The following is a 17,081-nucleotide window of genomic DNA, read 5'->3' as shown; positions in this document are numbered from 1 at the left end:
CTCCCAGCCCTTGGGTGAGGGCGGGAATTTGCTAAGGAGTGGGCTGTGGGGCGGGGCCGAGGGCGGGAATTTGCTGAGGAGATGGCTGTGGGGCGGGGCCTGTTACCTCAGGTTTTTCTTCGTAAGACCCGCAGGATTGAAAATGGAGGTTAGACCTTTCAGAGACTCGCGAGCCTCTCGCGCTGAGAGTGGTTTCTGCGGCTGCGCAGGAGGCTGGCGCGCATGCGCAACCCTTCCAGTGGTGGTGGTGTTAGGGACGTGGTGTCCCCACTTCGTTGTTGGGGTGTCCGAAGCTTTTTTTTTTTTTAATGTGATCCCGTCCCTCCCCCACGCCCTGTGACGCACCAGAGACGACGACGTAAACTGGGTTTCCTGGACGCACGCCCGTGATTGACTTGGAATGAGGAGAGGGGCGGGGCCTTAGCAGTTGCCCGAGCCGGGTCTGGGAGGAAGGGCGAGGGAGGCGGAGGAGGGGACAAGATAATTCCAGTCTCCAACACCCAGAAGTTGTACTGGGGAACTAACACAGACCTTGAAGGCAGATTTACTGGATTGGATCCCCAGCTCCAACACAGTCCTTCTATGGCCTTAGGCAAACCATGTAACCGCTTTGTGCTTCAGTTTCCCCATCTGTAAAATGGGTATAATATGGGGATTACATGAGTTAATATATGCAAAGCACTTAGATCAGTACCTGGCATAGAATTTTGCTATTGTAATAAAGGCTATGTGACATCATCTAGTGGCATATAGTCTTACATACTTATATCGAGGCTGCTCATCTTGGGAAGGAGACACAGTCTGAATAATTATCAGAAGCAAAGCAGGCAGATATTTCAAAGTAAAGCTATACATCTTTTCTTGGCCCAGAGAGGGGCCAAGAAAAGAAAGTATACTTTGTAGTAAACTACAAAGAAAGTATACTGGACGTTGGAAATTCTTTTTCCTCTCAAATGCGAAGCTAGATTAGAGTCCGTTATAGATATAGTATATGTTATTTTTTTATTTTTGTTTTTGAGACGGAGTTTCACTCTTGTTGCCCAGGCTGGAGTGCAGTGGTGCGATCTCGGCTCACTACAACCTCCGCCTCCTGGGTTCAAGTGATTTTCCTGCCTGAGCCTCCAGAGTAGCTGGGATTACAGGCGTCTGCCACCATGCCCAGCTAATTTTTGTATTTTTAGTAGAGACGGGTTTCACTATGTCGGACAGGCTGGTCTATGTTCTATTTGTTCCTACTTTTGCCATAATAGATCCTGCCCTTATGTCCTGTTGCCTGTAAAACACTTGTGAAGCCCAAGAAATCAATTACGTAACAGTGAAGAGAAAAAACGATTGTTTAATTGCAGTCACGTTTATTTGCAGTTTCTATACACACTTTCTAGGTAATCAAACTTTTCTGATACATTTTTTTGAGAGGGGTTCACAATGAAACTGTCACCGTTTTTACTAAAAATAAATACAAGACTTAAAGTGTTGCACAGCTCTGAAATATACAAAGGCTTGGATTGAATGTAAACGTTGAAAACATCTTACAAAAGAAACCATCTTTGCAGCAATTTAAAAAGTTCATATTTACAAATATTACAAAAATACAAAATGGATGCAAGTCCATAAACCATTGTCGTTTCGGCCAGCATGAACTGGTTCTAGTACCAAAATAGTTACACTGTAACCTTCTTCATAGTTTTAAATCTTTATTACCATCTAGTTCTCTACGTGCCACCACTGCAGCAAATGTACTCACTCACTGACCTTTGGCAAGAGCAAACAGCATGTTTTGTTTGCTACAACTAGTCCATGTCCTCTACTTAGCCAAAAACAAAACAAAACAACAACAACAAAATCAAAGTAGAATTTTTTAAAAATGAAAAAAAATTCCCCTACACAACATAGATACGTTGTATAAACATAAAAGAACAAAAAATCGCATCAGTGCAAACAACAGAAGAAAAGTTCGGATTGATGTTCTTCACAATACCTAACGTGTGTACCCTGCTTCAAGACGGCAGTGATGTTAAAGACAGCCCTAAATCTTGGTCTTGTTTGCTATGTAATCAAGTCATGTAGAATATTCCAGATTATTAAGGAACTTCCTGCTTTTTCTTCTCAGTTTGTAACTCAATACTCTTTTCCACAGTGAATTTTTAAATCCATCTTTATTTGGGTTTTTTTAAATCTATGAAATATAAAATAGAGAAACTCTGTTATAGATTTTTAGAGTAAACAAAATAAGTAAAACTATATTATAAGGGTTAGTTCTGTGATCATTACATATAGAAGGTATTTTATTGCCTCACAATTCAAGTCAATATGTATTTTAAAAAATATATGGTACCATTACTTAAATTAATGTCAATAATAAAAAGGTGACATTTTTATTAAAGCCAATTCATGTATTTTCTATTCAAGATTTAGAATCACTTTTAAAGCCCACATACCTTTCTTCACGCTTAAAAAACCCCTAACTACACAAAAGCCATACTGCAAACGAACTGCTTTTATGAAATTACAAAAGATCACCTACTGTGACTGGAAATGATGGTTTCTTATCGCATTTGCCTAAAAATTTTATTTTTAAAACTTTGCAAAGTGTACTTTTCAAATCATGAGACAGATTTATTCATATTCCCATGTGGTGTCAAACCATGCTGGTTTTCTTAATTAATGGGTTCCAATGAGAAATGATGGTCCATTTTATTCAAACCCTAAAACATTTTTCTTTTAAGAAAAAGTGTAACACTTTGTAAATGTTCAAACCCTTTACCAGGTAGCTTATCTATCCCCAGTGTGTGTGTGTGCACACACACACTCACACTCGCACACACACATACACACTCTCTCTGACTCTCCCTCCTCTTATACCCCTCCACCCCCAGCACCCATTTTACATACAAGGATGACAAGAAATTTAGTAACACAGTTTGTTAGTGAAAACAAATAGTAGAAGAAGCCAGACATTATTTTTTCTTTCCAAACAAACAAAACAACAGCAATCAGATTATCCATTCTTAGTCTGTAGCAGTTTAGAAATCATTTCTATTGAAAGACAGTATCTTCTTAGACCAGGCTTCCTCCTTCATTTTGCATGAATTATTCCGAAACGCAAACCCCCTTCCACACCTCCTACTTTCCCAACTACCACTTGCATAAGCTTAAAGCCAGCAGCTTGTCAATTTCTTGGTAACCTTGGTATGTTCTATCATTCTAATCACATTCTAGTCTTTTATAAGTCAGATCCCTTCTTAATTCTCTCTATGTTCTACCTCTCCCATTCAAAACCTATTCTAGCTGCTTGTATTTCTGACACAAGATTCCAAACATTAGTATCAGTTCATGTTAAAATCAGAGGTGTAAAAACCATTTGCAGATTTTAACTTGTAACTACATTTTTTTCAGTTTTAAGACAAGAAAATTCAAGTAATTTCAAGTAATTCAGCTTGTTTCCCTGCCTTTATTTTATCAGAGCACCTGCCCTGACATTTCCTCTCCCACCCACCACCCTCCCCTTTTGCCATCAAGCAGACACTATAGTAAAACCAGACAAAAACTCAGTTGTATGTAGTATTGTGAACCAGAGCTGTTCCCCATTCCCAGTTTAACAATGAATATAAATAATGCATATACACATACCTATTTTCCAACTACATTGTTCACAGTGTCATTTCTGTTAATTTTTAGGTAGCATGAATCTCATCAGCACAGAGAGAAAGCTTCACTGAAAACTCATTACAGGTACTTACTGATTAATCAATAGCTCTGTGGCATGCTTAGGTTTTATTTTTGTTAGTTTAAGAACGTGGAGCTAATTTCTAAACTCTTTAAGGAGTTTAACGATTATAGTCATTAGTTATGACTGTTTATGTCCCCAGTAGCCTAATATAAAACATAACCTAAAATTAACTACTGTTTTCCCTACTCATTCTCTTTAAAGCAATCCATTGAAAAAATTAAAATCTAAAGGACACTGTCAGATGCTGTTGTTCAGGGCTTTGTGTTGAGAATTATGACTTCTCTCATTGATTAAAAAAAAAAAATCAAAAGCATGCTTTTCATTCTGTCCAAATTACCACACAACAAATCACAGCCATGGGTTGCTATTAGCTTGTTTGGTGCTGCAATTTGTCACAAACATGATTAGATCTGAATTCATTATTTTAAATTATTCATATTTCAGTATATGACCTCAAGATTTCCTTTAGTTCACCAGTTTAAAATTCATATTTGAGGTTTACCACTCAGAAATCATATTGGTGGACATTTAAATATGGCATTTGATATGAAAATGGTATTCACAGAATACAGTTATTACATTTTATTTTTGTGTATTCTATAAACAGTTGGTGTGCAGTAGATAATTGACCACATGTCCACTCATCATTGATAAATCTATTTACACATTTTTATCAAAAATATGGTATTTACATATGTGTAGTTCTTTCTTCTAAATTTTGCTTTAGTTTAATGTAAAAAAATACCAAACCTCCAGAGTAATTTCATCTTCTTAAAGAATAATGACAGTGAGGGCTTTATTTTCTGAATAGGCAGCTCTGGGAAAACGTTTTCTAGGTGTCATGAAAATTAGACATTTTTGTATCCTCTATTTTTGCAAGGAAGGAGATTGCGTAAATCAAACTATGCTAAAGAAAAACATGAAAGACTGCAGCTACTTAAAACATGGAAACTAATCAAGAATGTCTAAACCACTTTCTGTTTACCCAGCACATACTGTATTTAGAAATTCATTCATTGCTTAGCAGTGATGCTACCCCATTAAGTTGAGACTTTTCCCAAGTCCTCTATTCTGTTCCTTCATCCTCATGTGAGTAAGGGTTTTGGCCTTTGCCAGGCAGCCTGGTACAGGCACTCTATGTTGAACTCTGGGAGGAACGGTCGTCATGTGGGCTTCCGTCAGAATTTTCCGTCTCTCCCTCGGAGATCGCCTGCATGGGCGTGTTGTACAGCCGGCAGCGGACACTGTAGCGACTGCTGCTGGCTGCAGGAGGGGCCCGAGAACGTCCAACCCTTGCTGATGCTGAGGTGGCAAAGCTCTTCGAGGAAAAGCCTTCTGCATTAACTCGTGGGGAGCATGGAGAGAGTGGGGACAATGCTTCAGTCCCTTGTGACCCCTGATGGGCATCATCAGTGCTCTGAGGGGACTCTGTTGTGAGCTCCCCAGGAGGTTTGGGCAGGATGGGACTCTTCAGGATCTCAGTGGCAGACATGCGGTAACTGGAATCTGAGCGGCTGCCTTTCTTGAGCAGTAACAGCTTAAACTCTTCATTGGATGTGTTGGACTTTTTGGCATTTCGGTATATGAGACCAGGAGACCTCTGGCTGTTTGGGGTTGTCACATTGCTGCTGGGTGAAGTGATGGAATTGGCGCTGCTGCTGCTACTGCCAAGAGGAACTCTCGATTTGCTTCGAACAGACATGTCCCCGGAATCTTTTCTTCCCAGTACTTTCCTCTTGGATCTTTGAGAAAAGGAGAAAATGGGGCAAACATCTCAGTCCACGTTTTTATGAAACTGAATTATTCAGTTGTATTCACATATCTGTTTAAAATGCATTTTGAGCCTGTCCTATATGATAGGATACTAAGCATTAGGGCTATAGAGATGAAAAATAAGATATGTTCCTTGTCCTTGTAGCACCCACAGTCTGAGAGAAATTCTCTGATAACCAGTGGACACAAATTAGGTCCTAGAGATGATCATTTCAGATAATGGCTAAAGTGGAGGCTAGAGGTTCTAGAGGATACTCTGTAAAAGTTTAAGAAACTATACTGCTAACTGCCGGGTGCGCTGGCTCACACGTGTAATCCCAGCCCTTTGGTAGGCTGAGATGGGCAGATCACTTGAGGTCAGGAGTTCGAGACCATCCTGGCCAACATGGTGAAACCCCATCTCTACTAAAAATACAAAAATTAGCCAGGCATGGTGGCGCATGCCTGTAATCCCAGCTACTCAGGAAGCTGAGGCAGGAGAATCGAATGGCTTGAACCCGGGAGGCGGAGGTTGCAGTAAACTGAGATCACGCCATTGCACTCCAGCAGCCTGGGCGACAGAGCAAGACTGTCTCAAAAAAAAAAAAAAAAAAAAAAAAGGAAAGGAAAGGAAAAAGAAACTATACTGCTAACTAAACTATATTTCTGCTTCCAGGGGGTGAAAGACTATACCTTTTTCTTATTAACTCTGTCTCTGTAACACAGATGAAATGATCTGATGTCTGGGATTGGCTTCCAGATGATACCAGAGAAAGCAAGTGGATGGAGGTGTGGGTGGGATAGGATTGGCCCTAGTTTGACAGTTGATAATCCTGGGTGATGGTTATGTCAGCAAACATTATACTATTCTACCTTTTAAAATCCCTCCATATAAAAAGATAACTAAATGACGTTTTAAGTCAATTCATCTTGGGCTGCAAATATCATTTCCTACAGCTTCGTAAGAGCATCAAGAGCATATTAAGCAGTAAGCCAGCTCTCTGTGGGGAATTGAAATCCCAGACCATCTCTGAAGCTCTTAAAGTTTTGTATACTGTAAGCTCTCAAGAAAACAAAATAATTCTTTTTGCTGTGATGTAAATAAACAAGTAAATAGATAAATAAGTAAACCCTGCACAAATGCAAGTCTAAGATTACCAACCTGAATACATCTATTGAACCTTGACACCCATCATCATATTATTGATTTTCTTTGGTAAATCAGCAGGCATAAATTTGTGGATCTTCAGTATGACTCAGTTCATTGATAAGCATTGGCAGCATGCACTTTCATCAACTTAAAGATTCATACGGTAGAGAAAATGTGAGTTTCACAAGTGTAGATCTGCTTGATTTTGGTTCACAGAAACCTCTGTGGTTGATATCTTGTATATGCCAGTGTCTGGCACTCCACTAAGTTAGGGCTTTCAAACTAACATTAGCTTTTAGCACCTACCATATTCTAGACACACAAAAACAGTTATCATCAGAATCAAATACGTGAGCTATAGGCATTCCCATGTGCAATAAGGGAATAGGTCCAGAGGTTTCAACTTACTCAAGACTGGCTAGGAAGTGGCAGAGTTGGGATTCAAATCCAGGTCTTTCTGACCCCACTATTTACATCCTGTCCACTATTCCACACACTTGCATTTGGTCCTTTGGGAGTAACTTTTTAACTTACATAGCTTTTTAACTTACATAGCAGTTTAGTAATTTTTCCTAGGATTGGAGATAAAGTGTGGGGGTGACGGAAATATAATCAGAACTTAGACTAGGCACAGGGGTGAAGGAAAAGAAACTAATGGTTCTTCACTCTCTGAGTAGAGAAGTATGCCTGCTAAGGTATGCACAGAAGGTGTTTCTGATTGGCTCTGTTTAAAACAATTGTTGAACAGCAGTACTCCTTCTTTATGAGAGAACCACATCAACAGAAAACAGAAATTCCTATTAAAAAGTAGAACGCGGTGGCTCAAGCCTGTAATCCCAGCACTTTGGGAGGCCGAGACGGGCGAATCACAAGGTCAGGAGATCGAGACCATCCTGGCTAACACGGTGAAACCCCGTCTCTACTAAAAAAAATACAAAAAACTAGCCGGGTGAGGTGGCGGGCGCCTGTAGTCCCAGCTACTCAGGAGGCTGAGGCAGGAGAATGGTGTGAACCCGGGAGGTGGAGCTTGCAGTGAGCCGAGATGGTGCCACTGCACTCCAGCCTGGGCGACAGAGCGAGACTCCGTCTCAAAAAAAAAAAAAAAAAAAAAAAAAGTGGAATTCCAGGAGAAAAAGATTGTAAAAGATTGTAAGCTGCTTGCAGTGAATTTGTTTCAAAAATGATAACTTTATGAGGTAGAAAAGACAATCCCCAAGTTGTATTTCTTGGGAGTTTCATCTAGGTTCCCGAGGTCTAAGAAGACAGTCGTGTTTGTGAAAGGAGGAGGCACGGCACATCATGATTGGCTAGCTCAGTTGGATGTAGGTTAGGTGTCCAAGGGCTAGTTCCTGCTCTGTTCTTTGGTCATCAGCTACAAGGAATATTTTTTGCAAATATGGACCACGGATCACAAGGGCTCATGGGGGCAGACGAGGAAGTATGCCTTTGCAGCATGGACACAACACTGTCCTGGAAAAGCAAACCAAAGGACCTGTATTCATGGAATATGGACATTAATTTTGGAGATGAAGGCCAGTACTGTTAAAGAAATTTAAGTTCTAAGAAGAAAGAAAAACAGACAGCAAATATTACTTGTTCTGAGTTATAAAATGGATAGGAACATGTATTGTCTTTTCTCAAACTTGAGACTCTGTTTTGTGAATCAACTTTGTGTGTGTGTGTGTATGTGTGTGTGTGTTTGTGTGTGTTCTCTAAGTTTTATTTTATTTTAAATTGACAAATAATTGTATATAGTTACAGGGTACAATGTGAGTTTTTAATTTTTTATTTCAATAGGTTTTGGGGGAAGAGGTGGTATTTGGTTACATAAATAAGTTCTTCAGTGATGATTTCTGAGATTTTGGTGTATCCATGGTGAATCAACTTCTGTTTGTCTCTGCTGGAGTATGACTACAGCTTTGATCATATTTTTTAGGTTCAAGAAAATATTTAAAAGTCAGAGATTACACTAGAGTTTGAGCTTTCACTCCAGGTCACTTAACCACAGATTGTTTTCACATAAAAGCTTGTTGCAGAATGTCTTTTCCTGGGGAAAAATAAAGCCACTCTTACGAAAGTCTCTCAATAGAGGTCTATCAAACTCTATATAAAGATCCTATTTCCCAACTTGCATATCAGTCTATCAACTTGATTTGGAAAAATTATTCTTTGCTTGCTTTTGTTTTTGCTGAATGTATTACAATTACGAAAACCTTTCCCATATTTGCATTTGTGAGAAGTACCTGAAAGGGCAAAACCTTTGTTGTACCTTTTGTTTTGGGGCACTTGGTAATGTTGCCTCACCTGTGAATGACTGCAAATAAATCCTCAGTTGTTCGAGGTTTGTTTGGGGACACGAACACACCCTCTGCTTCAGCTTGGGAGTCTTCACTAAGTGGTGAAATGATGGAGTCATCACTCGGTGATGATTCTTAAAATAAGAACAGAAGAATCTTTAAGAGGAAGTTACCCAGCACATTACTGTACTTCACTGACTCAGGGAACAAACAAACAGAAATTACCTTGCTGCCATTTTTTAAAAATGAGAGAGATACTTGTCAAAGCTTACTCACCCAGTAACAAAAGATTTTATCTCAATTGTTTTAATAAGTGCAAAGAAAGAGTGGAGAGAAACCAACACCCAGCTGTACCGTATTATTGGGAACATAAGAAAAAATTCCAGGAAGTGCCATGAGACACATTTCCTTTATGACAAGTTATCAGTGACTGACCTTTCAATGAAGCCTCATCCACATTTCCTTGGGTCTCCTCTGCTTTGCTGTTATCAGAGGCACTTTTGGCTGAAATACCTGAAGCAATATTTTCCTGCTTGGAACATTTTTCAGGGAATGAATTTACAGGTGTTATCTCCAATTCATAGCTGATAGTACCAGGCACTTTGTCGTGGTGGCGGCTCATAATAAATTGATGCTTAAGTTGATTGCTTACAGCTGTTGCTCTAGTTGGTGAGTTTGACTGAGATGTGATTACATCCACAGATTCAGGTTGTGCAACTTCCTCCCCACCTGCAGAGTGTGCCTTCTGTACCTGTTCTAGGGTTTCATCTGGACCAGCTCCATATTGTATTATTTTACCATCCAAATCATTTGGGCGGGCAGCAGAGACCCTTTGAAATCCTTCTGTGGGAAATGCACAGTTTTTGGATGGTGTGTTTTCTGCAATAGGCTCAGTCTCTGTATGCACTTGGTCTTTTGTGACATTTGAATCTAGAAGACTGCTACCAGCTGAGGTTATAGTTTCTGGATCGCAGCGATTCTTCACATCAAAAGTAGGATTTTTTTCTAAATGTAGTTTAGCTGGTCCTATCTCAACTGCAGAAGAGTCTAAAAAGGACAGTATGGTGTCTTCAGTGGAGTACTGACGAGATACTGATTTATTTGCTGTATGCGGCCTAATCTTACCCGGAGACAAGGCAGCCGTTGTGAGTGTGCTTTCCTCTAAATAAGGGAGATCTGTATTATTTTCTTCTTTTTGCTTAACTTCTTCAGACTTGTTAATGGACCTAAGGTTAACAGATTTCAGGATCGTTGGTGTAATTGCAAGGGACGGTGGAGGATTTGACCTCAGTGTTTCTCCTACTGTGTTCTGCTTATTATGAGTAAAAACATGCAATGGATGACGGTGGTGGAATGGTTTGTTCAAGACATTATGAAGAGCACTTAGATCAAGATGGGTAGGAGGTATAATTGGAAGTTCAAGGTCTTTACTCAGTGATATAGTTCCATCTTTTAAAGAGGGTTGCTGTAGTGAGGATTTTCTTTCTGGGACTTTAGGTTTTCTTTTGCTACCTCCGGGAGACAATGGACCTGAAAAGAAAGCTGTAGGGAAAGAGGATGTTGGCGTTTCAGACTGGCTTGAGTAGCCACTTGATGGAGATGCCAAGCCAGCCAGCTTTTCTGGTGAAGCCAGTTTAAACTCATTGTCAACAGAAGGAAGAGATGGGGTAGTGGCTCTTGATTCTGATTGCGATGTTTGGGATTCAGAGCTCTCTGGAGATTTGATGCATTCAATGACTGTGGTACCCGTAGCGGTGCTTGAATTAGATAGAGATCTATAAGGATCATTTGTTTTCAAGTCATTTAGGAGCCAGAGGTCTGCATAGTGCGTGGATTCGGCACCTTCATCTTTGAATGGTGGGATATCCGAAGTGTCTAACTGAGGTTCCTTAATGTCATGTTCACTCTGGTTTATCCAAGAAGGTTCCTGCTTGGTGGGAAGACTGGCATTTTCCATTCGAGAAGGCGTGTTGGCGAAATCAAGAGGCAGCTTCATTTCCCTGGAACTGTGAGGCAGGTGCTGACCACTGCTTATCTTTGGTTCTTTCTTCTCAGAAATATCTGCGTTTCCATCAGACTTCCTCAATGATGAGCTACGTTTAGGTGGAGTCGGCTTTGCCTTTGGTTTCCTGAAAGAGATGCTTGGTCTTCCCTGCCTCTTGTGGTCTAAGTAGTCCTGCCAGGCACAATCTGGAAGACCAGGGGAAGCCCCTACACCCTGGCCATTCTCTGGGCCCAGGGCTGCATAGTGACAGACATAGCTCTTACTACCTTTGAGACCACAGTCAAAGTGCATGGACGTATAGTATCCTTCCGTGTCTATTGAAAAGTGAGAGCTAGTGTCCGCTTTGTCTGATGGAGACTTTTCCAGAAAGCTGTCATAAGTGGCCACGCTTGTGAAGCTTGGGCAGCCCAGGCTGTCTGCCTTGGGACGCTCAGGACTAAAATCCTGGCGGCAGGAGGCATCATGGTGGTGGTGCAGGTAATTCCACTCACTGTCACTTGTGTTGCTGTTGTTGGGATCATCCAGCAGGTCTACAACAGTGGAGGTAAAGGAGTTTGCCCGATGGCCTCTCACTTTATCCAAGTGGTCATTATATTGTTCTGTCATGAAAACACTGGCATCCTCATTGGCATGAGGGGCTGTGTTTAGTGACAACTCCGAGTCACATTGCGAAGAGCCAGTAAGTGGAGGAGAAGCTGCAGGAGGGATGGTTTCTGAGGTCTGCGAGGGGCATGTGGAGCTGCTTCCACTCCAGTTGCCGCTGGATGACTGGTGGTCATCTTTCTGGTCCATGTGGCTGCTAAGGAGGACACCAGCCGTGGAGATGCAGTGGATGGGGCTCCCAAACGTGTCTGAGTTGGAGGAGATGTCACAGCTGCCGGAGTCAGCAGCCATTCGGGACAGACGTGACCTTCCCCTCTCACTTAATTTGTGCTGGGGGCTGTGGAGATGTTGAGAGCAGGCTAGGCCCAAAGTAGGCTGGTGGTCCTGGGCACTCGGGCTGCTTGGAGCCTCACTGCAATCATTAGGGGTTCTTTCATGGTCACCCACAAAAGACTCTCCCTCTTCATATGCTGAGGGTTTAGCACCAACTTTGAGCTCAGCATCCCCACCTCTATTACCTTCCCGGGGAAGGCTCCGAGATCTTGTGCGGCTGCTCGCTGCAGGAGTAAACATGGTGTCACCTTTGTCTGCTAGGGCAGAAATGTTGCCAGCAGAATGAGAAAGGGAAGCTGCAATGCTTTGACCCCTTTGAGCTCTGATTCTCCTTCTGGATGGGGCAGCAATCAGAATATCCTCGGTTTGGCACTCAGAGTCCCTGGTTCCGGATCTCCTATTGACAGTGTTGGAGGGGTCTGGGTTTGTGTGCACAATCACATTCCTTTCCCTGGCCACTGGTGATTCATCAGAATCTAGGGCACATGGAAAGCACAGTGAGATATTTTCTATATCAGCAGACCAACAGACATTCTGAGCTATGTCTGCAGATCTGTGGGCTGGTAGGTTAGAGATGTTTTTTTTGTTTTTTTTTTTTTTTTCTTTAATAGAAAAAAACCCACATAGAATTAGGAGAGAGTTAAAATGCTTTAGGGTGTATATACATGTCCCCCTCATATATGTATATATACATACCAAGAGAAGATATGCTTTTATGTCTTTTGTGAATTTTCCCTCTCTTCACTATCACATAAATTTGCCACAATAAGTGACTACTTTTAAAAACTAAAGTACATTTTATCTTTTTGGCCACTACTCTTCATTTTTATTTTGTAATATAAACATGATGAAATAAAAATCATAGCTCTCATTATTAGAAATAAAAGTCTTATTTACAAGAGATGCTACCCTAATAATTTTTAAAAACTCGTAGGCAGAGATATTTTAAATGCACTAAACAGAAAAATTGTCACCAAAGGTATCATATTATCAATATTCAATATTTCATTGCATATGCCTGAAATTTACCTTCTAAAATAATTAATGACATGAAAGTATATCTCTCTTAAATTAAGTTACAATTTTCCAAAAAGAAAACTTTCATTTACTCCTGCTACTTTTTATTCACAATTTCCACCTTAATAAAACTTTCAAAAATCATCTAAGTATTACATTTCAGCCGTAAGACCTGAATGTATATGCCTAAATCTATAAGGTCAAACCTTCACAGTCAAGAACAGAGAGTTAAAAAGTAATACCACCTGGCTTGCTGAATACAGAACAAATACACACCATTTTAAAACCTCTACAAGTTAAAATGTTTAATTATTTTTCTGTTTCATCTATTTCTTGTTTAATCTCCCTATCATCTATACTAGGCGGAGGAATGTTAACCATTAACATTTTTTGATATCACACCTATTTCTTGTTGAACTCTTCTGGGAATACCCGAGATGGTTTTCCTCCTCCTCAATTTTCGTCTCCGCTGTAGTACCGATTGTGAATGAACCAGAGAGCAGCGTATACTAGCCTCTCTGTCAAAGCCAACTCCTGCAACCCACAAATAGGTCTCATTAGCTTTAGAAATGGCAAACAAATTTTCATTTACTTGGAACACAGTGATATTAATTGACAGGAAGTAAGGAAAGAGTTTGGGTTAAGCCTGTGAATGAATATAAGGGAGCTGTTATTCAGCTCTTATTTAAATTATGCTGCAGTACATTAAGCTTTACTTCTAAATGCAGCTCTCCACAACAGCTTGCACTGCCAACTAAAACAAGCAAAGAAGAAAAATCAAAAGAAAGAGAAGGGAAAAAGACATCCAAAAAATCCCTCTCACACAGAAATGGCTCCTTAAGGATTTATAACCTTTAGTTACTACTATTTACTGATCTATTTCTGGGCTCTTTGAAGCTGATACCTTTGCATAGGAAATTAGCAACCAGGATGCTAACCTGAATTAGCTCAGCTAACATATCCTGACCCATTTCTTCATTAAAAGCCATCTTTGTGAGGTTTTGTTCCCTCCATCTCTTATGGTCCAAACCTTCTCCCATTCCCCACGTGCGCGCGCGCACACACACACACACACACACACACACACACATCTCTTGCTGTGAAGAAACTCAACAGTCTAAGGATTTGTTTTTTTAAATCATCACCCAACTCTGTCTACTTTCTTCTGTTTACTAAACTCAGTGCTTTGTGGTTTAGCATGAGATGTCTTTTCAATATAAAATAAACATACAAGGCAGTTCCCAGTTCTGCACTTAAATGGATCCACTTTCTATACCAACTATAAATCTGGAATTCCCAGTCTTTATGCCATAGGTTTGTTTTTGTAAACACAGAGGGCAAACCATGGTGCTTGTTAGTTTCTCTCTCCATAATCACATTATCAGCATTACATGCAGTCCCATCACAACTAGAATGATGAGAGGGGAGGTGAGGAACTCAAACCCTTGTCTGCACCATCGATTTTTCAGAGTGAACTTTGCCTCAGAAAGCCACGATGCCGTGCTTTGGAATTTGGTCACCTCATCATTTATCCTGATTGTTAAGCGTGGGGCTGGGTGGTATGTCAAGTCTTGGTTCAGCTGTATAATGAAAGAGTTGAGTTCTGTTTAACATCACAGTGCCAACAGTTTCTAGAACTCACTTTGAAAAATCTGTATGAGATATCATATGATGAATAATTACAATATTATTGTAGAATTCTTACTAATGGAATCTTTCTTAGTTCCAACCCAAAATTAAAATCCTTCATTCTGATCTTAGTAATTGTAGAATGCATTATATATAGACAGACATTCTGTGTTATGTGGACATCATTAACAATGTTCTCATTAAAGCTCTTGAAATCAACATCTAATATAAGTTTTAATCAGAGAGTTCCTGAAATAAAGCAGAAGGAAAAAGTGTCCCTTTCCCTCAATCATAAAATAATGGCCCATAATCATAGCACTAAATTTGAAAACGAGATTTTACTTACAGTGCCATGAAAAAAGCACGTGCTGCTAATAATCAGAGGTTTCCAGAACCGAAAATTAGCTTAAGAGGGTGCCAAAATGATCCATTTTGGCAGCTGAACTCCCCTAATACATCCCATTTAGATTGTGGAGATCAGATAGGGGCATATCTTTAGAATAATTTATCTTACAAGTTTAATAGGTCATCAGGAAAATTAACTCCTAACTCACCACAGGCCCATGAACTAGGACTCCTTTTTCTCAGGAAAAAAATAATATCAGCACTTTGGGAGGCCAAGACGGGCGGATCACGAGGTCAGGAGATCGAGACCATCCTGGCTAACACGGTGAAACTCCGTCTCTACTAAAAATACAAAAACTAGCCGGGCGAGGTGGCGGGCGCCTGTAGTCCCAGCTACTCGGGAGGCTGAGGCAGGAGAATGGCGTAAACCTGGGAGGCGGAGCTTGCAGTGAGCCGAGATCAGGCCACTGCACTCCAGCCTGGACGACAGAGCGAGACTCCGTCTCAAAAAAAAAAAAAAAAAAAAAAAAATAATAATATCTGTCCCAGATGTCTGGTCCATTTGCTTCCCCACTTTATTTGAGAGAAATCTGAGTGGGGTTAATAATAGCTGTGTGCAACATGCATCTCAAGTGACATGCAATATTTAGTCACATAGTACCAATATGCAAATCAGTCATAACATGGCTGTTTTGAAATTTTCAATATACAAATAAGTTAAAATGTAACTATTAGAGATGTAAGAAAGCCCAATGGATAGACCATTTAATTTATGTCTTTGAAAGTTAGAATATTTTATAACATGATTTTACTTACAACTAAGTTTACCAGATCCAATTGTGGAATTTACAACTGCTGCCAATAAATTTTTCAGAAAGGTCTGGCTGTGCTTCCATTCTATCTAGACTAATATTCACACTCTCAGTACACAGGAGGAGGAAAAAAGAGAGTGAAAGGAAGACAGCCTTGCTGGTTTTAAAATAGAATTCAGCCTTCATCTATGTATCCATGTATTTTTAGGTCAAAAATCCCCCAAATCAATACAGAAGTCTTAACAGTCTTTTTAAAAAAGCCTACCTTCATCCAAGGAAGCATGAAAACAGATTTTCTAGTTGGCCTACAGGACCATTACTTGCAGTTTGAGAAGCCTGGGTTTGCTGTTTTCTTTCTTGCAGTGCCACACATCATTATCATATGATTAATCACTGCCGCCTTCTCCATTATTTCAGTCAGCTATGGCCAAAGAGCTATTTGGTGATTTTTTTTCAAAAAGAAACTGTCCATAATTTACATAACAAGTGGCCCAGTGGAAAACATGTAAATTGATGTTCAAAACCTGACAAAAGCATATCGAACATCCTCTGGGTTTGTATTTTGATGAAAAAGGCATTACTTGTTTACAAAATGGTATTCTTAGCAGCACAGATTTTGAACATATTTCGTACACAGAATATTCTGACCCGTCTGCCCCTAAGAAAAAGCCAGAACGATACCAGTGACATTGATGGGAATAATGCAAGAAGAAATCACTTGGGCATCTTGTTTCATCTTCTCCTCTGGCGTTGGGAGAGGTAGTGCTTTGCTCCAGTTGGTCTGCTTGTCCAGTGTAGAAGGGATATTGTGTATTGGGTTTTTCGGCCTCTGCCCTAACATGACATCTGTATCTTCATCCTCTGGGGGATGGGACTGCAAACAAAGTACAATCAGGTTCAGCCATCATAGATTATACATAAGCATACATATAAGGAATTTCCTAGTTTAGAGAAGTAAAAATGAGGTCAGAAATAGGCCCTTAGGACAAAGGAAGAATTCCTAGAAATAGTTAGTAAGCACAACTAATTGCAAGTATTATTTCAATAGTCAAGCAACACAAAAGGAAAGAAATGGGCTAAATAAACATGCTTCTCAGGTTAAATGGAATTAACAGGAGAGACAAGGTAGCCAGAAATCTGCAAACTTTACACCAAAGAAACCTGAGTCTCTATTCCAATGAAAGATCAACTTTTAAGCTCTCTCACCATAAATTTCTATCAAAAGTTTTGAGATCTCTAGATGACTAGGATCAGAGGAAGAAGATGAGTTAGACGCCTGTGAAAAGGTTCAGAAAACCTGGAGTCGGGAGACATTCCAGAACACATACCTGAAGGACAAGCCAACCTAATCTGAGAAGCCACATTAAAACATGAGGAGTTGGCCGGGCGCGGTGGCTCAAGCCTGTAA

At 40.3% G+C, this 17,081-nt stretch overlaps 1 protein-coding gene across 4 annotated transcripts in view; it reads right to left on the bottom strand.

Moving 5' to 3' along the window:
• Positions 1–1,335: 1,335 nt before the first annotated feature.
• The window catches only part of NHS (NHS actin remodeling regulator), a 368,117-nt gene continuing 352,371 nt past the window's right edge, over positions 1,336–17,081 (bottom strand). For all 4 annotated transcript variants that reach the window (XM_025372269.1, XM_025372270.1, XM_025372271.1 and 1 more), the window contains 5 exons: positions 16,355–16,547; positions 13,290–13,421; positions 9,365–12,346; positions 8,937–9,063; positions 1,336–5,472 (listed from right to left, as the gene is read on the bottom strand). In XM_025372269.1, coding sequence (XP_025228054.1) covers positions 4,866–5,472; positions 8,937–9,063; positions 9,365–12,346; positions 13,290–13,421; positions 16,355–16,547 — 4,041 coding nt within the window. In that variant the 3' untranslated portion in view covers positions 1,336–4,865. The remainder of the gene's footprint in view (positions 5,473–8,936; positions 9,064–9,364; positions 12,347–13,289; positions 13,422–16,354; positions 16,548–17,081) is intronic.

Source organism: Theropithecus gelada, chromosome X (genome assembly GCF_003255815.1).
Source record: "Theropithecus gelada isolate Dixy chromosome X, Tgel_1.0, whole genome shotgun sequence".
Lineage (NCBI taxonomy): Eukaryota > Metazoa > Chordata > Mammalia > Primates > Cercopithecidae > Theropithecus > Theropithecus gelada.
Note: the sequence above shows the minus strand (reverse complement) of the source record. Positions and strands in the feature narration are given on the sequence as shown.